Source organism: Staurois parvus, unplaced genomic scaffold (genome assembly GCF_062004578.1).
Source record: "Staurois parvus isolate SC_StPar_1 unplaced genomic scaffold, SC_StPar_1.0 ptg000696l, whole genome shotgun sequence".
Lineage (NCBI taxonomy): Eukaryota > Metazoa > Chordata > Amphibia > Anura > Ranidae > Staurois > Staurois parvus.
Genome location: NW_028318492.1, coordinates 2,340,317 through 2,361,395, shown reverse-complemented (window position 1 = coordinate 2,361,395; position 21,079 = coordinate 2,340,317). Strand labels below are relative to the sequence as shown.

Genomic DNA, 21,079 nt, shown 5'->3' with positions numbered 1-21,079 from the left:
ATTTTTTTAAAATTAAGTTTTGAATAGAGTGGAGAGGGATTAGAACACCTGTCACGTTTTTATTTCTGTTTGTGCCCCCATTGGGGAGATTTGTCATGTTTACCATTATCATTAAAAGTAAAAGAATATTCCACATTTTGGGTTGTCCCCAGAAATAGAGGGCAAATCTTCCAATGGGGACACTAGTTCAGTTGACCTGGGGATCCCCAAGGAATTCCCTTAATTTGCAGGGCTTTCCCCTCACTTCCTGTTTGGCTATGGGACAGGAAGTGAAGGTTAATCTCCGCATTGGGACACAGATGGTGGGGAAAAAAAATGACGGGTTATAAAACTCCCTTACTCTATCTAAAATGGGGAAAAAAAAAAAGTTTTTCATATGGTTCTACTTTAACTGCTTGCTGACCACACACTATAGCTTTTCTGCTACAGTGCGGGCCAGCTGTGCAAGATCTCGCGTGTGTTTATGTATGTGATTTTTGCTTTCCCAGTTAGGGGGCGTACGTGCCCGTCTACCTGCTCTGTCATTGGCTCCCCTGACATGCCGATCAGTGGGTCCTGGCTGGTGATTCACAAGTGGGACCAATGTGATTGTCTGGATTTTTTTTCTCATTTTGTCTCTTATAGTTGAGGTCTACCTATGATGCCAATTACAGGCCTCTCTCATCTTTTTAAGTGGGAGAACTTGTACAATTGGTGGCTGACTAAATACTTTTTTGCCCCACTGTATATACTGTCATTTGTAGATGCTATAATTTTCATGCAAACTATGCACTGATACTTGTGTAAATGCTCTCAGAGAGGAGCATTGTATACAGTAACTGGCTGTCACTATATGTCAGTGCTGGTTTTTAAATGTAATTACCGGCTTTTTTTTCCTTCACTATAGCTGAGAGAATGAGCTGTCACTCTCCCTGAGCTAAAAGGAACAAAATTTATTTTTAGTTTCTTTCCCAAGCTAAAAGAAACAGTTTCCTTTAGCTCTGGGGAAAGTGACAGCTCATTATCTGAGCTATAGTGAAGAAAAAAAAAAAAAGCTTGCAATTGCATTTAAAAAACGGCACTGACTTATAGTGACAGCCAGTGAGGGAGCCTCTCTGTATACACTGCTCCCCCTCTACAAAGATGGCCTGTCACTCATATGCTATCACACAGGGGACTGTTGGTCCCCTATGTGATAGCAATACAATCATAAGTTAAAAAAAATAAAAATATACATGAAAGTAAAAAAAAAAATTGGAGCCTCCCCACATATGCAGACATTTCGGTTCGGTTTTTGGCCACATGCATTCTGAATTTTCAGTATCGGTTTCGGCACCAGAATGTTCATTTTGGTGCACCACTAGCATGCAGAGACGTGTAACTACAGTAAACTTAGAGACATAGAGGATATCCCCTCTTGGGAAATGTTACCTAAGTTGCATTTATTTTTCCATGTAAAGTCAGTTCGAGGGGGCTATGATCATCTTCCAGTCCATATAGCAAAGTTGTTACATTTAACCACTTAACTGGACTGTTTCACCCCCTTCCTGCCCAGGGCATTTTTCATTGCTTTCACACTTTGAAAGACAATTACTCAGTCATGCAACAGTGTACGCAAATTAATTTTATATATTTTTTGGGACGGGTAGAACTTTCTTTTGGTGATCACCACTGCAAATCCTCTTTCTTCATAAATTTGGGCCAAAATGTAGTCTACATTTCTTTGGTAAAAACCCAAATCAGTGTGTTATTTAGTTTGTATGAAAGTTATAGAGTCTGCAAACCTATGGTGTATATACAGTATCTCACTGAAGTGAGTACACCCCTCAGATTTTTGTAAATATTTTATTATATCTTTTCATGAGACAACACTGAAGAAATGACACTTTGCTACAATGTAAAGTAGTGAGTGTACAACTTGTATAACAGTGTAAATTTGCTGTCCCCTCAAAATAACTCAACACACAGCCATTAATGTCTAAACCACTGGCAACAAAAGTGAGTACACCCCTAAGTGAAAATGTCCAAATTGGGCCCAATTAGCCATTTTCCCTCCCTGGTGTCACGTGACTCGTTAGTGTTACAAGGTCTCAGGTGTGATTGGGGAGCAGGTGTGTTAAATTTGGTGTTATCGCTCTCTCTTACTGGTCACTGGAAGTTCAACATGGCACCTCATGGCAAAGAACTCTGAGGATCTGAAAAAAAGAATGGTTGCTCTACATAAAGATGACCGACGCTATAAGAAGATGGCCACCGTGCTGCAGCTCAGTTTCAGGGTCTTGGCAAAGACCATACAGCAGTTTAACAGGACAGGTTCCACTCAGAACAGGCCTCGCCATGGTCGACCAAAGAAGTTGAGTGCACGTGCTCAGTGCCATATCCAGAGGTTGTCTTTGGGAAATAGACTTATGAGTGCTGCCAAGGTTGAAGGGGTGGGGGGTCAGCTCAGACCATATGCCACACACTGCATCAAATTGGTCTGCATGGCTGTTGTTTTTTCAGAAGGAAGCCTCTTCTAAAGATGATGCACAAGAAAGCCCACAAACAGTTTGCTGAAGACAAGCAGACTAAGGACATGGATTACTGGAACCATGTCCTGTGGTCTGATGAGACCAAGGTAAATTGATTTGGTTCAGATGGTGTCAAAAATGTGTGGTGGCAACCAGGTGAGGAGTACAAAGACAAGTGTGTCTTGCCTACAGTCAAGCATGGTGGTGGGAGCGCCATGTTCTGGAGCTGCATGAATGCTGCCAACACCAGGAAGCTACAGTTCATTGAGGGAACCATGAATGCAAACATGTACTGTGACATACTGAAGCAGAGCATGATCCCCTCCTTTAGGAGACTGAGCCGCAGGGCAGTATTCCAACATAACGACCCCAAACACACCTCCAAGACGACCACTGCCTTGCTAAAGAAGCTGGGGGTAAAGGCGATATACTGGCCAAGCATGTCTCCAGACCTAAACCCTATTGAGCATCCTCAAATGGAAGGTGGAGGAGCCACCAGCTCCGTGATGTCATGGAGGAGTGGAAGAGGACTCCAATGGCAACCTGTGAAGCTTTGGTGAACTCCATGCCCAAGAGGGTTAAGGCAGTGCTGAAAAATAATGGTGGCCATACAAAATATTGACACTTTGGGCCCAAATGGACAGCAAATTTACTCTGTTATACAAGCTGTACACTCACTACTTTACATTGTAGTATATTGTCATTTCTTCAGTGTTGTCACATGAAAAGATATAAAATATTTACAAAAATGTGAGGGGTGTACTCTCTTCTGTGAGATACTGTATTTGAAAATTAATCCTGAGGTACTGACTCTCAGTTCTCTAAAATGCCAGGACAGTACAACTAACCCCCCCCCCCTCTCCAAATGACCCCTTTTTTTTTTTTTTTTTTAAAGTAGACAGTCCAAGGTATTTAGTGAGAGGCATGGTGAGGGTTTTGAAGTTGTGTGGTTTTTTTTTTTTTTTTTTTTGTCACAATTTTTTGGAAAATGAAGCAAAATTTATATTTATATCAGGTACTTATATAGCGCTGTCAATTTATGCAGTGCTTTACATATATATATTGAACATTCGCATCAGTCCCTAACCCTCAAGGGGTGCACAATCTAAGGACTCACGTTCATACATACTAGGGACAAATTAGACAGGAGTCAATTAACCTACCAGCATGTCTTTGGAGTGTGGGAGGAAACCCACGCAGGCACAGGGAGAACTGCAAACTCCTGGCAGGTGGTGCAGTGGTTGGGATTTGAACCAACGACCCTAGTGCTGCCAGGCGGAAGTGCTAACCATAAAAGAAGAGAGATATTGAGCTGTCAGTACAATATTCACATGTGAACATAGGTAACATTGGCATTGTAATGAAAGATTGAGGGAACGAACATTGCATACATATGTGGGACCAAGAAGTCCCTCTTGTGTAACCCACAGATTAAAAGGGGTAAACCGCAACAGTAAACAGAGTTTACACAGCTCCGAAAACAGGACGGCGATGCAGTAGAATTTATTTTTGCAAGGCAAATGGGAACCAAGTACTATCGTAGAAGTGTTTTATAGGTCGATTCTATTAGTGTTGTATTGATAGAAATCTTGGACAGAGCATAAGCAGTGTCCAGCCAGTCAGCCTATTCTAGTGAGATATTTAAGTTCCATTCCCAATGGACCATGTAAGGGAGCTTGGATTTTTGGAACAGTAAGGGAAGCATAGATAGTGAATATTTAACCTTTCAACATACTAGTAGCTTAACGGGATAGTTCAAAGGAAGTGAGCCTTAGGGATTCCTTCAATAACTTAAGTCTGGATTGTATAAAGGACACAATTTGATTATATCGAAAAGTCTCACTGGATGGTTGCTGGTGATTATCTCGAAAGTGTTGTAAAGAGTACAGTTGATCCCCATCTAGATAATCCCCGATACGGAGAAGACCCTTATTTATCCACCACTGAAACAAAGGCGGTGTAAGCCCAGGTATGAATTCGGGATTTCAGAAGACAGGGGCTAAGATAGAGATTTATGGATGCACAGCCTGTCCCCAGACAGCTAAGGACTAAGATTATGTAGGGCATAAAATGGGAGGATGTAATCAATTGGGGAGCAACATCAGAGAGCCAATGGCACAAGGATGACAAGATAGGGCTTCCGTAGTAACCAATTGGGGTTTAGGGCCTTTGGCTGTAGTGTAAGAGAGCTGTGCTATCTGGTCAGCCTGAAAATAAGCCAGGAGGCTGGGAAGTCCCAATCCGCCATGTGGTTTCTGAGAGTATAATGTTGATTTATTTATCCGGGGATGTTTATTACCCCCACACAAAATGAAGAACTTCAGATTGTAATCGTAATAGTTCTCATGTAGGGACTGCTATCGATAATGTCCTAAAAAAGTAAAGTAGTCTAGGTAAGAGAGTCATTTTAATGGAGTTGATTCTACCAAACCAAGATAAAGGGAAGTTTGCCCAACAATGAATGTCTTCTTTAAGCCGTATAAAGAGTGGGGGTTAGTTTGCACGATTAAGAGTTTCAAAGGAGGGCGTAAGATGATTTGACTTCCCCCCCCCCCCCCCCCCCCCCAGATAGGGAAGGGAGTGTGTAGCCCATTGAAAGTCGTAATTGTCCACAAGAGTCTGTACCTCTGAAGGGAATAAAGTAACGCTGAGAGCAGTCGATTTAGGAGAGTTCAAAGAGAGACCCGAAGCTTGAGAAAATTGATGCAGTAATGCCAACAAATTAGGTTGGGACACTTGGGGATTTGAGATATACATAAGGACATCATCAACAAACAGGGCACAGTTGTGTTCCTGTCGGCCATATTAAATACCCGTAATACCAGAGTGAGAATGGATAGCGATAGCTAGGGGTTCAATCACCAGTGCAAAAAGCAGGGGGGAGAGTGGACAACCCTGTCTAGTACCACATCTGATAAGAAGAGGAGATGATTTATACCCTCGTATGGAAATCTGAGCCGAAGGAGTACAATATAAAGTTTTCAATAAAGAAAGGTGGAGCCAAACCCAAAGGCTCTCAGCTTGTTAAATAAGTATTCCCAGGTCAGGCTATCAAACGCCTTGTAAAGACCCACTGATAAAAGCAATATTTCACTGGGCAGTTAAGTATCACAATTAGATTTCACTGTATATATGAAAACTAGAGATTGAAGGATCTGATCCAGTGGAATTCATATCCATCAACCAGGATTGAAAGGTAGGATGGGTAGCCTGCAATATACAGACCATTTATAGTCTCGAAACCAATTTAAAAGGCAATCTGTGAATGAACGTGAGGATTCACATAATGCCTTGTATTTTCTGAGCAGAAGACATTCTGTGAGTGTATGGAGGGGGAGGCTAAACAACACTATCCTTCACTGAGATCTGGAGCACTCCACACTCTCAGCACTGGCTGTGAATCTGGGCATGAAAAATTGTTCCACTTTAGTCAGATTAGAAATTTACATAGCAGTAGAATGTGGAATCATGACATGCAAGTGATTTTCAAATGTACGTTTGTACAAACGCACATGCTTCCCTATTGTTCTTCCTAAGCGTGCATAAATTTGTAGTGTGGAGACACACTGGTCCCAGTTATATTGTGGGAGAAACATTAGCGATTTGCTGTAAGAGAAATATCTCAGGGTTGTACAGACCTGCAGGGGCATTTGTACACAAACACTGTAGATGCTGGTTGCTATGTGTTACTTCTTCAAGTAGAAAACTGCAGGAGTCTGCAGAAGGACTTACATTCTAGATAAGCCTAGAGAACATAGTAAAGATCACCCTGTTCTTCATATGAAAGATTAATCTTATTCCTTAGTTACTCCCCAAATATTTACATACTGAAGGGTTCAGTTAATTGGCCTGCATCAGTGGTAGTTCAGGTTGTTCTGCTTCTCTTTGTAATATTAATTTGCTGGACATATGTAATCTGGGCATAGGGCATGCAATAAATAAAACACTGTTGCATTGTCTGCAGTGTCCCCCCTTTTTTTTTTTTCCATTATTTAAGTTGACCATAGATGGGTAGAATTTTGAACAAAAGTTCTTAGGAAAAGAATGTTTTAAGAAAGTTTTTAGTTTGGTTTTTTAATCAGTAGGGTCAAAGTTATGTTACTTTTGACCACAGTGATGAGAAAACTTTATATAGTTTTTGTTCAGCAAAGTCCATTTGTTCCAAAATCAAATTTTAAAAGCAAACAAGATCTTTTGAACGACATTCTATTCTCAGAATTTTGTTACGAAATTTTTCTAAGAATTTTTATTCACAATTTTATCCATCTATGGACAATTTTATAGTGTTTATTTGCAGTGTAGGTTGGTTGGTTGTTTTTGGTGCTTTCCAGGTAAGACTCAAAAACTTTCCTTCTACAGCATATTCCAGCAATAAAGTGCTTGTAAAGGCTGAATGTTTTTTACCTTTATGCATTCTATGCATGAAGGTAAAAAACCTGTGTGCAGCAGTGCCTGCAGCCCCCTCAAGACTTGAGCCTCATCGCAATCCAGCGAGTTGAATGACAGCCACGGCTGCCCTGGGTCTCTGCCTCCTCTATTGGCTGAGACTGCAAGCTGCAGCCATTGGCTCCTGCTGCTGTCAATCACAGAAAGTCAGCCAATTGGGAGGGGGGGAGGGGCACGGCCAAGCCACAGCTCTGTGTGTGAATGGACACGTAACAGTGGGTGACCTCCTAGCAAGCTGCTTGCTGTGGGGGCACCCGACAGGAGGATCCAGAAGAGCCTGCGGGGAACCTGAGAGGAGGAGGATCCAGGCTGCTCTGTGCAAAACCACTGCACACAACCACTGCACACAGTAGGCAAGTATAGACGTTTATTATTTTACAAAAAAAAAGGAACCTTTTTAGAATTTTAAGTAATATCATTTGGTAAAACAAGCCTTCCGGTACTACTTCCTGTTGCATGCAGAAGGTCCCTGATAGTCTTCTGTCTCAGGGCCCAATCCTACTATGTGCAGTTACCTGCATTTCACCAGCAAGTGAGAAAAAGGGAGCATGAGTTCGAGCACTATTCCTCCCATGGGGCACTATTCCTCCCACTGACACCAATGATGGGGCACTATTCCTCCCACTGACACCTATGATGGGGCACTATTCCTCCCACTGACACCAATGATGGGGCACTATTCCTCCCACTGACACCAATGATGGGGCACTATTCCACCCACTGACACCAATGATGGGGCACTATTCCCCCCACTGACACCAATGATGGGGCACTATTCCCCCCACTGACACCAGTGATGGGGCACTATTCCCCCCACTGACACCAGTGATGGGGCACTATTCCCCCCACTGACACCAGTGATGGGGCACTATTCCCCCCACTGACACCAGTGATGGGGCACTATTCCTCCCACTGACACCAGTGATGGGACACTATTCCTCCCACTGACACCAATGACGTGGCACTATTCCTCCCACTGCAAAATTACAGTTATGAAGTAGCAACGAAAATAATTTTATGGTTGGGGGTCACCACAACATGAGGAACTGTATTAAGGGGTTGCGGCATTAGAAAGGTTGAGAACCACTGTTCTAGTGTTTCCCAAATCTTTTCCAAAGTCATACAGTTGCTTGTCAGTCAACACAGGAAACTAAATTGTATTGCTGAGGCACTAAAATCAATGCATTGTTGGGGAGGTTTGAAGACAGGTTTGGGATACCCTGTACTTTCTTTATCATGTCCCAATCATAAGGTGATACTTTCCAGATTTGCTGTAATACTATCTATAGCTGGCAATTTGGAACCTGTTTATTTTATGCTGACAAACTGGAAGTAAATGGAGCCTGAATGCCAGCCTGAATGTAGTACAAAGTATTAAGGGCGTATTTGTCTTTTTCAAATGATCTAAATCCTTTGTTTTATATCCTGGATCATTTTAATGTTAACATTTGGTAAGCTAAAACTCTTTTTAATGAAGCTGTGGTGGTTTAACACATACAAAAATGTATTTTTGTGTGTTTTCTCGTTCTTTTCCATGGGATTTCCCAAGGCCATTGCTACATACTGTAAATACCTTATGGGGCCGCTCCAAGCTATGGATGGAAGGAAAAGGATCACCCCACCGGCAAGCTAGAGGAGGGGAGCATGAGTCAGAGCGATTCCAATATCACCCAATACAAGTGAAGGGATGGACACTGCTCAACCAACCCCAGGAGTCCAATGCTGAGGAATTGCCTCAGCCACCATACTGGGCACACCCTGAGAGGGCGTGGCCAGTATGGTGGCTGAGGCTATTCCTAAGCATTGGACTCCTGGGGTTGGTTGAGCAGTGTCCATCCCTTCGCTTACACTCACTGGCCACTTTTATTAGGTACACCTTGCTAGTAGGGGTGCACCGAAATTACTGTGGCTGAAACATTTTGGCCGAAAACACCCCTATTGGCTGATATGAAAATAAGCACTGATACAGGTGCCGAAAATAACCCCGCTGCTGCCGCCACCCGCCGCCACTCTGTGGTTCTCAGCCTTACCTTGCCCGGCACTGTGCATAGAGAGAAGTGCTGAATAGATGGCCTCCACTCCTCTCTATGCCCTTGGCGGACCGGAGCGATGTCACTTTCAGTTCCGGCGCCTTGTAAACAAGGCCATTTTTTATTTACATTTGTATTTCTTTAATCATTATACAAACAATATAAAAAAACACATTACCCCTTATAAGAATGCATTTCCTATTATATCTATAACCCTCAGCCACCCCCCCTCCCCTTCTACTCTAATATCTATCTGTATCTAGGATTATTCCTTTTTTTTTTTTTTACTACTAGATCAATGCTTTTTTTTTTTTATAGAGGAGAGATGTGGGGTCAAGAATGTCTCCATAAAGACCTGTCCCTAACTATTTCTGTCACAGGGGATGCATGCATTCCTTGTGATAAGAATAAAACTGATTACATTTTTTTAAAGTGCTCCCGTGCTCGCATGCAGTGGTGAACTCCTATGTAGGTCACACCCACATATGTAAATGGTGTTCAAACCACACACGTGAGGTATTGCCACGAACGTCAGCGCAAGAGCAATAATTCTAGCACTAGACCTTCTCTAACTTTACACTGGTAACCTGTAGAAAGTTTTAAAGCATCACCCATGGAGATTTTTAAGTACCGTAGTCTGACGCCATTCCACGAGTGTGCGCAATTTTAAAAGTATGACATGTTGGATATCTATTTACTCGCCGTAACATCATCTTTCCTTTTTTACAAAAACATTGGGGTATATTATTTTTTTTTTTTTTTTTTTTTAGCATAAGTGTATTTTTTTTCTCCAAAAAATATATATATAAATTTTTAAAAACTGTCCATTTCGGTGCATCCTGAAGTTTTGGTTTCGGCACCAGAATTTTAATTTCGGTGCACCACTACTTGCTAGTGCCAAGAAAATATCCCCCACACCATTACACCCCCCCCCCCCCCCCCAGCCTGAACCGTTGATACAGTGCAGGATGGATCCATGCTTTTTTTGTTTATGCCAAATTCTGACCCTACCTCCTGAATGTTCCAGCAACCAGTCCGCCCATTCTCCTCTGACATCAGCAAGGCTTTTTTTGTCCACACAACTGCTGCTCAGGGGATATTTTCTCTTTTTTGGACCATTCTCTGTAAACCCTATAGATGGTTGTGCATGAAAATACCTGTTGATCAGCAGTTTTTGAAATACTCAGACCAACCCATCAGGGACCAACACTGTACCATGTTCAAAGTCCCTTTAAATACCCTTTCTTCCCCATTCTGATGCTTGGATTGAACTACAGCAAGTCCTCTTCACCACGTCTAGATGCCTAAATGCATTGAGTTGCTGCCATGTAATTGGCTGATTAGCAATTTGTGTTAACAAGAAATTGACGGATGTATCTAATTAAGTGGCTGGTGTGTGGAGATCCTTATTGGTTCAGTCATGCTCCTAAAATTGGTAGCTATTAATTGCTAGGAGTAGTTATGGACAACTAAACAGATGGCACACATGGCTCCCAATGGTGTAAATTGCACAAGTAGCATGTAGTTACTGCTTGTTGGTACAATTTTAACATCATTTATTGATCATTCAGCGCAGTTCTCTGATACTATGGTCAACAACATACTCCATGTAACTTACTCTATATTTGTTTCATCTATTTCATTAGCACTTAATACTCCCACAGGTTTTAGCAGCGTAATTCAGCTACTAAAACTGTCAAGTAGCTCTAGCCTAACATCCAGCAATGAACAAAAATATTACATTTCCATTTTTTAGTATTGAATAGTATAGCATATATATTTTTTTTAATATAAAACGCTTGCAAGTTTATTGGGGTGGAAAAGGTTTAGAAACAATTTCCCTTTTTTTAGGTACAGCAGGTGGCTAGACTACAGTCAAATTTATACCCAAAGTTTATTCTTTGGGAGGTCATATTTCCGGTTACTGTCATCTTGTTTTTCATAGTTTGTACTTATTGACTATACGAGTGTTCTAAGAATATACATAAAATAACTGTGTATCCTTATCCCCATATACACCCTCAAGGTCCAACCCTCTATTTCCCATGTTGGGCTTCAGGTAATATCACAGTCCAAAATTTATTTCCTGAGTAAGCCATGCTCAGTACTTTGATCTTTTTAAAAGTTCTATTCACTGCCCCATAGAAGACCAGCACTTTGAAGTTGGGCACAGCACATATCAGTTCCACAGCACAAATAGCAGAAATACCTGCTATGGCCCTGGTTTTCATGCACACCAAGCCTGTCCCTGCTTCTGTCTTACTGCTAGTGGGACCTTGCTCTTAGTCCTCATCCAGCCTCTCTTCTAGCTCCATGCTTACCAAGCCTTTCCAGCAGCTGAATACCTCCCGCTTTCTTCCACCCTCACTGATGGGTTCTCACCATCCTTTCAAAATAAGAAACACTGCTAGTGCAATTAAAGTATCGGTTTTCTTTACTGTAAAGTTCAGTACTCGCCCAAATACAGTAGTGCATACTAAGGGTGTAAGCTCCTCACTGGTAACATCTGTCTGAGGCCCACACCCAACAGCAGATTCCAATTGGTAATGGTTCTATCTTTCAGTGAAGTTTGGCTCCTGCCATCCAGCGTTCAGTGGGTTTCATAGGGAAGAAGACTACCGTCATTACAAAATGCAGTTCCTGATGTACCTGTCAGCAGGGAACAGACAGGTTTTGTTACTTGTGGGGAACTGTGCATTGAGCCATTTGCAGTTCTAATTTGGGAGGTTCTGTCACATAGGTTCTGTTTCAAGAGCTGTGTGCTGACCACTTATGCTGTCAGCTATTTGCTGCAGTCACTTGCTGAAATAGAACACATTTTTGCATATTTAATAAAATATTTAGGTGTTTTGATTAGTAATGTATTTTCTGTTTTCTCTAAAGCTGCTTAAACCACCACGGACTCCAACATGAATGGCCAACTGGATCTAAGTGGCAAGCTGATTATTAAGGCTCAGCTTGGAGAAGACATTCGCAGGATTCCAATCCACAATGAAGACATCACCTATGATGAGCTGGTCCTGATGATGCAGAGAGTATTTAGGGGAAAGCTCTCTACCAATGATGAAGTAACCATCAAATATAAAGATGAAGGTATGTTGTCTGGTATTTGAATGACAAAGTAGCTGAATTTTTTACCATTTACCTGAAAGTGATTCATAGAATAATGCCAGGAGTTAATAGGGAGTATATAGCAGAGCAAAAGGGGTGTAGAAATTTTTTAAAAAACTACTTGTCCAGGGACTAAATCGGTGTCGCAATCTACTTGTCCCTCATGACAATCTACTTGTCCTGATTAAAAATAAATGCCTCCCAAATGCTTCCACCTGACAGGTGAGCCCTGCTGCTTGTCCGAAGCAGGGCTGAAGGATAACAAAAAAGCTACCTGCCCGCCACTACATCGCCCGGATGACGGACGATACAAGTTCAACATCCCTGAACCTTTATTTTCAGGACTTCATATAGAACATTCTACTGTAATTTGGCAACATTAAGCAAAGTAGAGGGAACCTCACAGTGAATAAAATACTTGTTTAAAAATCTAAAAAATGCTGACGTACAGACCACTTTCTTCTAAAGAGCTTACTGATCTTTTTAAACTGCAGTTTAAACTCCTTGTAACATTCTCACTCAGATATTCATAGCATTGCCCTCTGCTTAAAGTGGAATTTCACTCTGTCAATATTGACTACTTTTAATCATTATGCTGCTAGTATTAGTAAATAGATATGAGAGTACAAGGGTTAGACAAAAAAATGGAAACGTTACATGATTTGCATTTGTGAAAGTAACAAGAAGTTTCACGTTGAAAGCGGAAGTGATGTAGCATTCTTTTGCTTCCACTTGGTGATGAGACACCTAGCTAACAGGTGGGACACTTTCCTCCTTCTCTGCCTCCGCCTTGTGTCAGAGCTTACCGAGACTCAAAGGGCAAATAGTTGGTGCCCGCTTAGCTGTGCCTCTGTGACTGATGTCAATTTCTTTGCCTTGTCGCAAGGTACAGAATAAAATGTTATGACGGCATATACAGTTTTCTGAGAAAACGTCATCTAATAAGCCTAAGTGTGGTTGACATGGTCAGCTGACCGAAAGAGACAAAAGGATATTGTGCAGGATTGTGACCCTGGTATAAGAATACTACTACTGCAATAGCGGCTGCAGAGCTCAATCTCAGTCTTTATGGAAAAAATGTCTGGATGGGAGCATATGCTGCTCTAAAACGTGGATATACCATTCAGCATTGATGTGCAAGCTGCCCGTTCCATACGCACTAATGCACCCCTCCCCCCATAGCATCATGCTTTTGAACTGAGCACTGATAAGCTGGAAAGTCCCTCTCTTCCTTAGTCTGGAGAATGTGGAGCTGTGGTTGCTAAAAAAAAACCAAATATAACATTTTTGACAGTTTTCCACTTTGCAACAGACCATTTTAAATCAGCTTTCGCCCAGAAAAGACAGCTCTTTTGGAACATACTCAGATATGGCTTCTTCTTGTATAATCGATATAATAGATGTAAAAAATAATAGAGAACTGTGTACACAGGTAGTGATTATTAGAAGTGTTCCTGAGCCCATGCAGTTATGTCAATCACAGAATTATGCCTGTTTTTAATGTAGCGCTGTCTGAGGGCCTGAAGACCATGAGCATCCATTACTGTGTTTTGGGTCTTGTCCCTTGTGCACAGAGATTTCTCCAGATGCTCAGAATCTCTTGATATTATGTACTGTAGATGATGATAATATGTTTAAAGTCTTTGCAATTTTATTATTCTGAAATTGACAATTTTTAGATGCAGCTTTTCATAGATTGGTGAGCCTCTGCCCATGTTTACTTCTGAGACACTCTGATTCTCTAAGATGCTCTTTTTATACCCAGTCATGTTACTGACCTGTTGCCAATTAACCTAATTAGTTGCAAAATGTTCTTCCAGCTCTTCCATGGTAGTATCATTTGCTTTGCCAGCTTTTTGTTGCCTTGTCCCAACAAAAACATGTTGTGTAGAACCGCCCCCTCACCTCCCTGATCCCCTGTTGTGACGGCTATTTTTTTCCCCCACTAGCTGTCACAATTTTAAATATAATGCAGCTGTATCGTTTATTCAGGGTTCTGTGAATGAGAAACTACAAGTCCTAACAGACTTTGCGGCTGTCTGGTTGTAGTTCTAAATGAACTACCATGGTGTTGTTGAGCGCTGTCGTAGTTCATTGATTCTTCCTGTCAATGTAAAACTATGCCTGTACAAGGTACACGCACACAGATTACACTGACAGTCTGCTGTAGACCTGCATGGCACAGTGATCTGCTGATCGCGGGTGCAATGCTTTCCAGACTTTTAAAATATAGTAAGTGCATATTTTTTTTTACCTGCAAAAAAAGGTGCATTTATTATTTTTTGTTAAAAGGTGAACTTGTCCTTTTAACCATTTTCATACAGGGCACCTTTACCACCTTCCTTCCCAGGCCAATTTTCAGCTTTCAGGGCTCCTCACACTTTGAATGACGCTCGCTCAGTCATGCTATGCTGTATCCAAACATAATTTTTTTACACAAATACCGCTTTCTTTTGGTGGTATTTATTCTCCACTGGGTTTTGTATTTTTGAGACCTAAGCAAAAAAAATACCAAAATGTTTGAAAAAAAAAAAAAAAGGCGTTTTTCTTAGTTTCTAATATATCAGTTTGCAAATAAGTAATTTTTTTCTTCATAAATTTAGGCCAAAATTAACACTGCTACATTTCTTTGGTAAAAATAACCCAAGTTAGTGTATATTATTTAGTCTGTATGTAAGTTATAGATTATACAAGCTATGGTACCAATCATTGAAAATTGATCACACCTGATGTACTGAGGGTCTTTCTCATCTCTTGAGACCCTAACATGCTTATACAAATAGCTCCCAAATTACCCCTTTTTGTAAAGTAGACAGACCAAGGTGTTTAGTAAGAAGCATGGTGAGTTTTTTTGACGTTACAATTCTCCCCCCGAGTATGGTGATACCAAATGTGTGAGCCTGGCCACATACAGGGATCCAACATCGAAGTAGCACCTTCAGGCATTCTAGGAGCATAAAAAGGACATAAGTTACACATCCAATTTCCTGACTACCTATCATAGTTTTGAAGGCCCTGGAGCACTAGGACAGCGGGAACAAAATGACACCATTTTGGAAAGCAAACATCCCAAAGTATATTCTTTCAGGCATAAGGAGTCTTTTGAACATTTCATTTTGTTTCCAAAAGTTTTTAGAAGACTAGGAAAGGAAATGAAAGCATTTTAGATATTTCTAACACAGAGCATGTACATACCAAGATTTATTCCCAAAAATATATTCTGCTACTCTTCCTGAGTATGGCGATACCACATGTGTAAGATTTTTCCACAGCTTGGCCACATAGAGGGGCCCAACATCCAAGTAGCACCTTCAGGCGTTCTAGGGGCATAAATTACACATCTAATTTCCTGATTATCACAGTTTCGAAGGCCCTGGAGCACCAGGACAATGGAAACGCCCACAAAATGACCCCATTTTGGAAAGCAAAAACACTTAACGTATATTCTACGAGGCATAATGAATCTTTTGAACATGTCATATTTCTCCACGAGTTTTTGTAAAATATGGAAACAATATGAAAGTGTGTGGTGTGTTTTTTTTTTTTTTTTTTTCTTACACACAAAGTTGTCAATTTATAAGATATTTCTTATACACTCAAATACATTTTGTTACTCCTCATGAACCTGACAATACCACATTTGTGAGACTTTTTCACAGCCTAGCTGAAGAAAGGATAAACAAAAGATTACATCTTAATAGAGCAGTTGTCTGCAGAGGAGAGCAATTAGACTAGGAAGCAGGCATCAACCACAGGGATCGTCCAGGCAGAAATATGGTGGATAAAGAGGCCAGGGTAAGAACAGGCAGCAGGCTGACACCCAGGCAGGAACCTGGTCTTTAAAAAATTCTTGGGTCAGTACAGGCAGCAAGAGGAGATATGGTCAGCACAGCCAAAGTATTGCTCCAGGTAACAGGCAGGAACATGGTCCATAAAAAGTCGCCTTGTGTTCACTAGATTTTGTGGGAAGCCTTCCTGTTTGTTTGGGTGGTAACGGAGGCCAAGTTTTCTCACAGTACAGGTGGCGGAAAAGGGGCTGGCTTGTGTAATAATTATCTAGGTAGATGTGATACCCCTTTTTGAAATCCAGGTCCAAGAGTATTTTTCCACTTGTAAAACAAGTAATAACAGTGAGCGCACAAGGTAAACCAGAAAAATAGCTGCTAGCATAAAGGATAAACCCCTTGATCCTCAAACCACAGCCTGAATATGTAGCATTTTTCCACTTGTGCCAATGTAGGTTGGGCACTCGGGGCTGGAGCTGGCAGTCTTTGCCTTTGTACATGCAGAAGGCATGCGCATATCCCGTGGCACTTTAACAGAGCTTGTTGAGCTTCAGTCCATACCTGGCCCTTTTGCTGGGAATGTATTGCTTTCCCAGCTGGCCAGTAAAATGGACAAGAGATTCATACACAGATATTTTGGTCAGGGACATAAAGTTCAGCAAATATTTTAGAAAAAAAATTAGTGGGCGAATTTTATAGAGTTTGTCAGAGCCAGGCTGATCTCGGGGAGGGCACTGTGATTTGTTACTGGAATGTAGGAAGTGTATGTCATAGCATGACCTGGCCATTACAGCTGAAAAAATGGGAATGTGATGGATGGGGTGGGTAACCCAATATGAATGTAATTAATTTTTTTTTTTTTGTAAGGCCCAAAAACCATTTAAACTCCTCTTTTTTTGTTAGGCGTCTCCATTCAAATGAACGAGCATAGCATGAATTGGGGTGGTCTGAGATAAATTGTTTGGCAGAAAGGTTAGTCTGGTCCACAATAAATTGAAGGAAATTATCGGGGAAAAATACAATTTTAAAAATCACTCGGGGATGTTGGGCTGCACTCCTGGCTGTGCAGTGAAAGGGGGATTGCAGCTGATCTTGAGCTGGAAGGCAGTCATAATGGGTTTGCCAGAGCTTTTCGGGCCCTGACTCTTGGGATCTGGCGTGATATTCCAGTACTGGTACTGGGCCTTTCATCCTGGGGTCTAGCTCCATTGGTGTTTGATGATTGATCATTGGGGTGTATGGCACTGCTCGTGGTTGCCTGCTGTTAAGAGTCTTACTCTTTTAGGAGGGACTGCTTCCTCCTCCGATTCAGTCACCGGTCCTCTACTTTCTACTGGCTCGTAATCCACGTAATATTTTTTGGACATCTTGTTTATATGAGAGGTAAATTGCTGAATGGCAACTGTGATGGGTACACTGCTGATGGACGGCAGTGATAGCAGCTCTGTGATGGAAACCCTAGGTGCAGAAATCTGCCAAGTCAGATTTTAAGTCCACTTCATTATGAAGGGGTGCCCCCACTCGAGTGGGGGGGGGGGGAACTTGTTTTTTTTTTTTTTCAGAGGTCTGGAAAGAGCTGATCCAGGACAAATGGGTCACTTCTACAGTTGCTAAGGGATACAGACTAGAATTTCGGTGAATTCCTCCTCCCTGTTTCTTAAGGTCCATTGTATCCACAAATCCATTGAGAAGGAAATCTTTATTTCAGGCACTCGACTGGCTGTTGTCCCAGGGTGTGATTGTGGAGATTCCAGCGGATGAAAAGTTCCAGAGATTTTATTAAAACCTGTTCACATTTCCAAAACCACATGGGGATGGAAGGCCTATTTTTAGACTTAAAGGGGCTGAACCTGTTCCTAAAGATTCGTTCATTTTGGATGGAGTCAGTCCAGTCAGTAGGTGCATCTTTACAAGAGGGAGACTTTCTAGCGTCCATAGAAATCAAGGACACATACCTGCGTGCGCCGATATTTCTTGCTTATCAAAAGTTTCTGCGGTTTGCAATAGAAACTCAGCATTTTCAGTTCGTGGCACTACTTTTTGGGCTAGCCACGGCCCATTGAGTGTTTCCAAAGATTCTGGCTCCAGTCCTGGGGCTGCTCCAGAATTCAGGGAGTATTGATTTTGAGCTATCTGGACAATCTACTGCTCAGTGGTCAATCTGGTCCAAGAAAAAATGTGGCCGTTGTAGTTCATTCCCTGGAATGCTTGGGCTGGGTGCCTAACTTCGAGAAGTTGGCCCTGGAGCAAGTACAGAGTCTGGAGTATTTGGGGTTGGTCCTAGACACTGTCCAAAGGTGTTTCTGCCTCCAGGAAAGGGTCACGCCCTGAGAGATCAGGTTCAGAGTTTGAGGAGCGGAAAGTATCCTTCCATTCTCTGTATGACGTTAATGGGGAAGATGGTATCCTCATTCAAGGCAGTGCCCTATTCACAGTTCCACTCAAGACCTTTGCAGAGGAATATTTTGTCGGCATGAACCAAAAAGATTCCAGTGCTGGATTGTCGCATGCCTCTGCCCCCCCCCCCCAGGTGCTGCAAAGCTTGAATTGGTGATTGGAAGCTCGGAATTTGGAAAGGGGAAGATCTTTCCCACCAGTGATTTGGAAGCTGGTAACAACTGATGCCAGCCTCTCGGGTTGGGAGCTGTTCTAGAGGAGACCACAGTCCGGGGGACAAGGTCGCTACAGGAAAAGATCCTTCCCATCAATGTCCTGGAGCTTCGAGCGGTGCAGCTTTCCCTGAGATATTGGATGACCAGGCTTCACTATTGGCTAGTCAGAGTCCAGTCCGACAATGCCACAACAGCGGCATACATCAACTACCAAGGTGGTACCAAGAGCCAGAAGGCTCAGGAGGAGGTAAATACTATTCTGGCTTGGGCAGAAGAGCATGTTCCAGTTCTGCTAGCAGTATTCATTTCAGGGATAGAGAATTGGCAGGTGGACTACCTCAGTCGTGGGCAGTTGTTTCCGGGAGAATGGGCTCTGCATTTCAAAGTGTTCTCAGCAAACTGCTAGCGTTGGGGGTTCCCGGACATAGATCTATTGGTGTCCTGGTTCAATAGCAAGGTGGACAGGTTTGTGCCCAGGACACGGGACCCTCTTGCAGTAGGGGTGGATGTTTTGGTAATACCGTGGGATCCATTTTCCCTAATCTATGCTTTTCCCCCAATTCATCTCCTGCGGCTCTTACCCAAGATTCAACACGAGATTATTGTGGTGATAATAGTGGCATCAGCCTGACCCAGGAGGTCTTGGTACGGGGAAATTGTCAGGCTAGCAGTGAGCAATCCATGCCCTCTGTCAGACCTGCAGTCTCGGGGACTTATATTGCACCCAGCTTTACGGTCTCTGAATTTGATGGCATAGCTATTGAGACCCAAATCTTGAAAGATAAGGGAGTGTCAGGCTGTTATCCACACTATGTTGAATGCTAGGAAGATCTTTTCTATGAACATTTATTATAGAACTTGGAAGGCATCATTTTCCTGGTGTGAGGTTCGAAAATCCACAGAAATATTTGATTGGGAGAACTTTGTCTTTTCTCCAATCAGGAGTAGAAAAGAAGTTGGCTGTTGGTACTATTAAGGGTTGGGTTTCAACATGGGCTGTTTTTTTTCCAAAGAAAGAATTGCTTCTCACACTTTGGTTCATTCTTTCTTACAGGGAATAATGCGTTCTGTTCCTCCTGTCAGACAACCCCTGTGTCCTTGGGGACTTGAACTTTGTCTTGGCTGTTTTACAGAAACCATCATTTGAGCCTATCGGGGAAATTCCGTTCAGTTCTGCTAACTCGAAAGGTTCTGTTTTTGGTGGCAATCACCTCAGCAAGAAGGGCGTCGGAGTTGGCAGATCTTTCTTGTAGAGAACCATTTTCAGTTTTACATCAGGATAGGATGTTATTGCTACCACATCTGTCCTTTTTGCCAAAGGTGGTTACTAGTTTCCATTTGAATCGGGATATCGTACTTCCCTCTTCTTTTTTTCCTAGGCCTCACTCGGCATGAGAAAGAGAGAGATCTTTACATGCCCTGGATGTGGTTCAGGCAATAAGGGACTTTTTGAGATTGACGGCGCAGATTAGAAAGGCTGATTCTTTGTTTATTTTGCCGGAAGGACCCAGGAGAGGACAGGCAGCATCTAAATCAAATATTTCTAAGTGGATTCGTCAGTTAATCATTCAAACTTAAGGTTCGAAGAGCAAGGTTCCACCCTTTCGGGTGAGAGCACACTCTAACAGGAATGTTGGGGCATCATGGGCTATCCGCCATCAGTCGTCAGTTTTGCAAGGCTGCTACATGGGCTTCGGTTCATACAGTCACAAGGTTTTACCAGGTGGATTTTAGAGCCATGGAGGATTCTGCCCTGGGCCACGGTGTTTTGTGAACAGCTGAGTAGCTCCTTTTGGGATGTTGGTGGTGGTTATTGTGATGTCACCTACCTCTCAAGGTTTTATTGCTTTGGGACATCCCACATAGTCATTATTATGGCATACTCTGGCGTAAAGAAAATTATATATATTTTTTTTTTTTACATACTTGCCTAAAAAATCCATTTCTTGGAGTACATCACAGGACACAGAGGTCCCTCCCCTCTCTCTGGATTTTCATTGCTTGCTGCAAAAACTGAGTACTTCCTACATTGGAGGGGTTATCTGGGGGGAGGACTTCCTGTTTGGTCGGCCAGTGTCCACTCACCTATAGGTGGCATATAAATCACATAGTCATTATTATGGCCTTCTCTGTGTCCCGTGACGTACTGTAAGAAATGGATTTTACAGGTAAGTATGTAGAAAACAAAATCCCTTTTTTTTTTTTTTTTTTTTTTTTTTTTTTTCCCTCTACTGTTGTGATTAAAATATGGGTTTATGAAATTTGCAAATCGCTTTCTGTTTTTATGTAGATTTTACATAACGTTCCAACTTGTTTGAAGTTGGGGTTGTACATTTTGAATGCTCTCATTGACACATTAAATGACTGATCCATCTGCAGTTAGAGCACCAACCATTAGGCTTCTTTGGAAACATATTTGATCTTGTTTTGAAACCTGGAATTGCCAGTTGACGTGCTGCTTTTTTAGATGTCACACACTGCTACTTTTCATGACTTGCCTTTTGCAGTTGTGTTTTAAGATGAACTTTTTTTTGTTTTTTTTTCCGTGTGTGTTAGTTATATAATGAACACACACGCTAATGCAGATAGATATTTTTTTTATATTT

At 42.0% G+C, this 21,079-nt stretch overlaps 1 protein-coding gene across 5 annotated transcripts in view; it reads left to right on the top strand.

Annotated features, from left to right (window-relative positions):
• Window positions 1-21,079, top strand: part of TFG (trafficking from ER to golgi regulator) — a 58,724-nt gene that overhangs the window by 7,861 nt on the left and 29,784 nt on the right. For all 5 annotated transcript variants that reach the window (XM_089652978.1, XM_089652977.1, XM_089652976.1 and 2 more), the window contains exon 2: window positions 11,849-12,058. In XM_089652978.1, coding sequence (XP_089509104.1) covers window positions 11,875-12,058 — 184 coding nt within the window. In that variant the 5' untranslated portion in view covers window positions 11,849-11,874. The remainder of the gene's footprint in view (window positions 1-11,848; window positions 12,059-21,079) is intronic.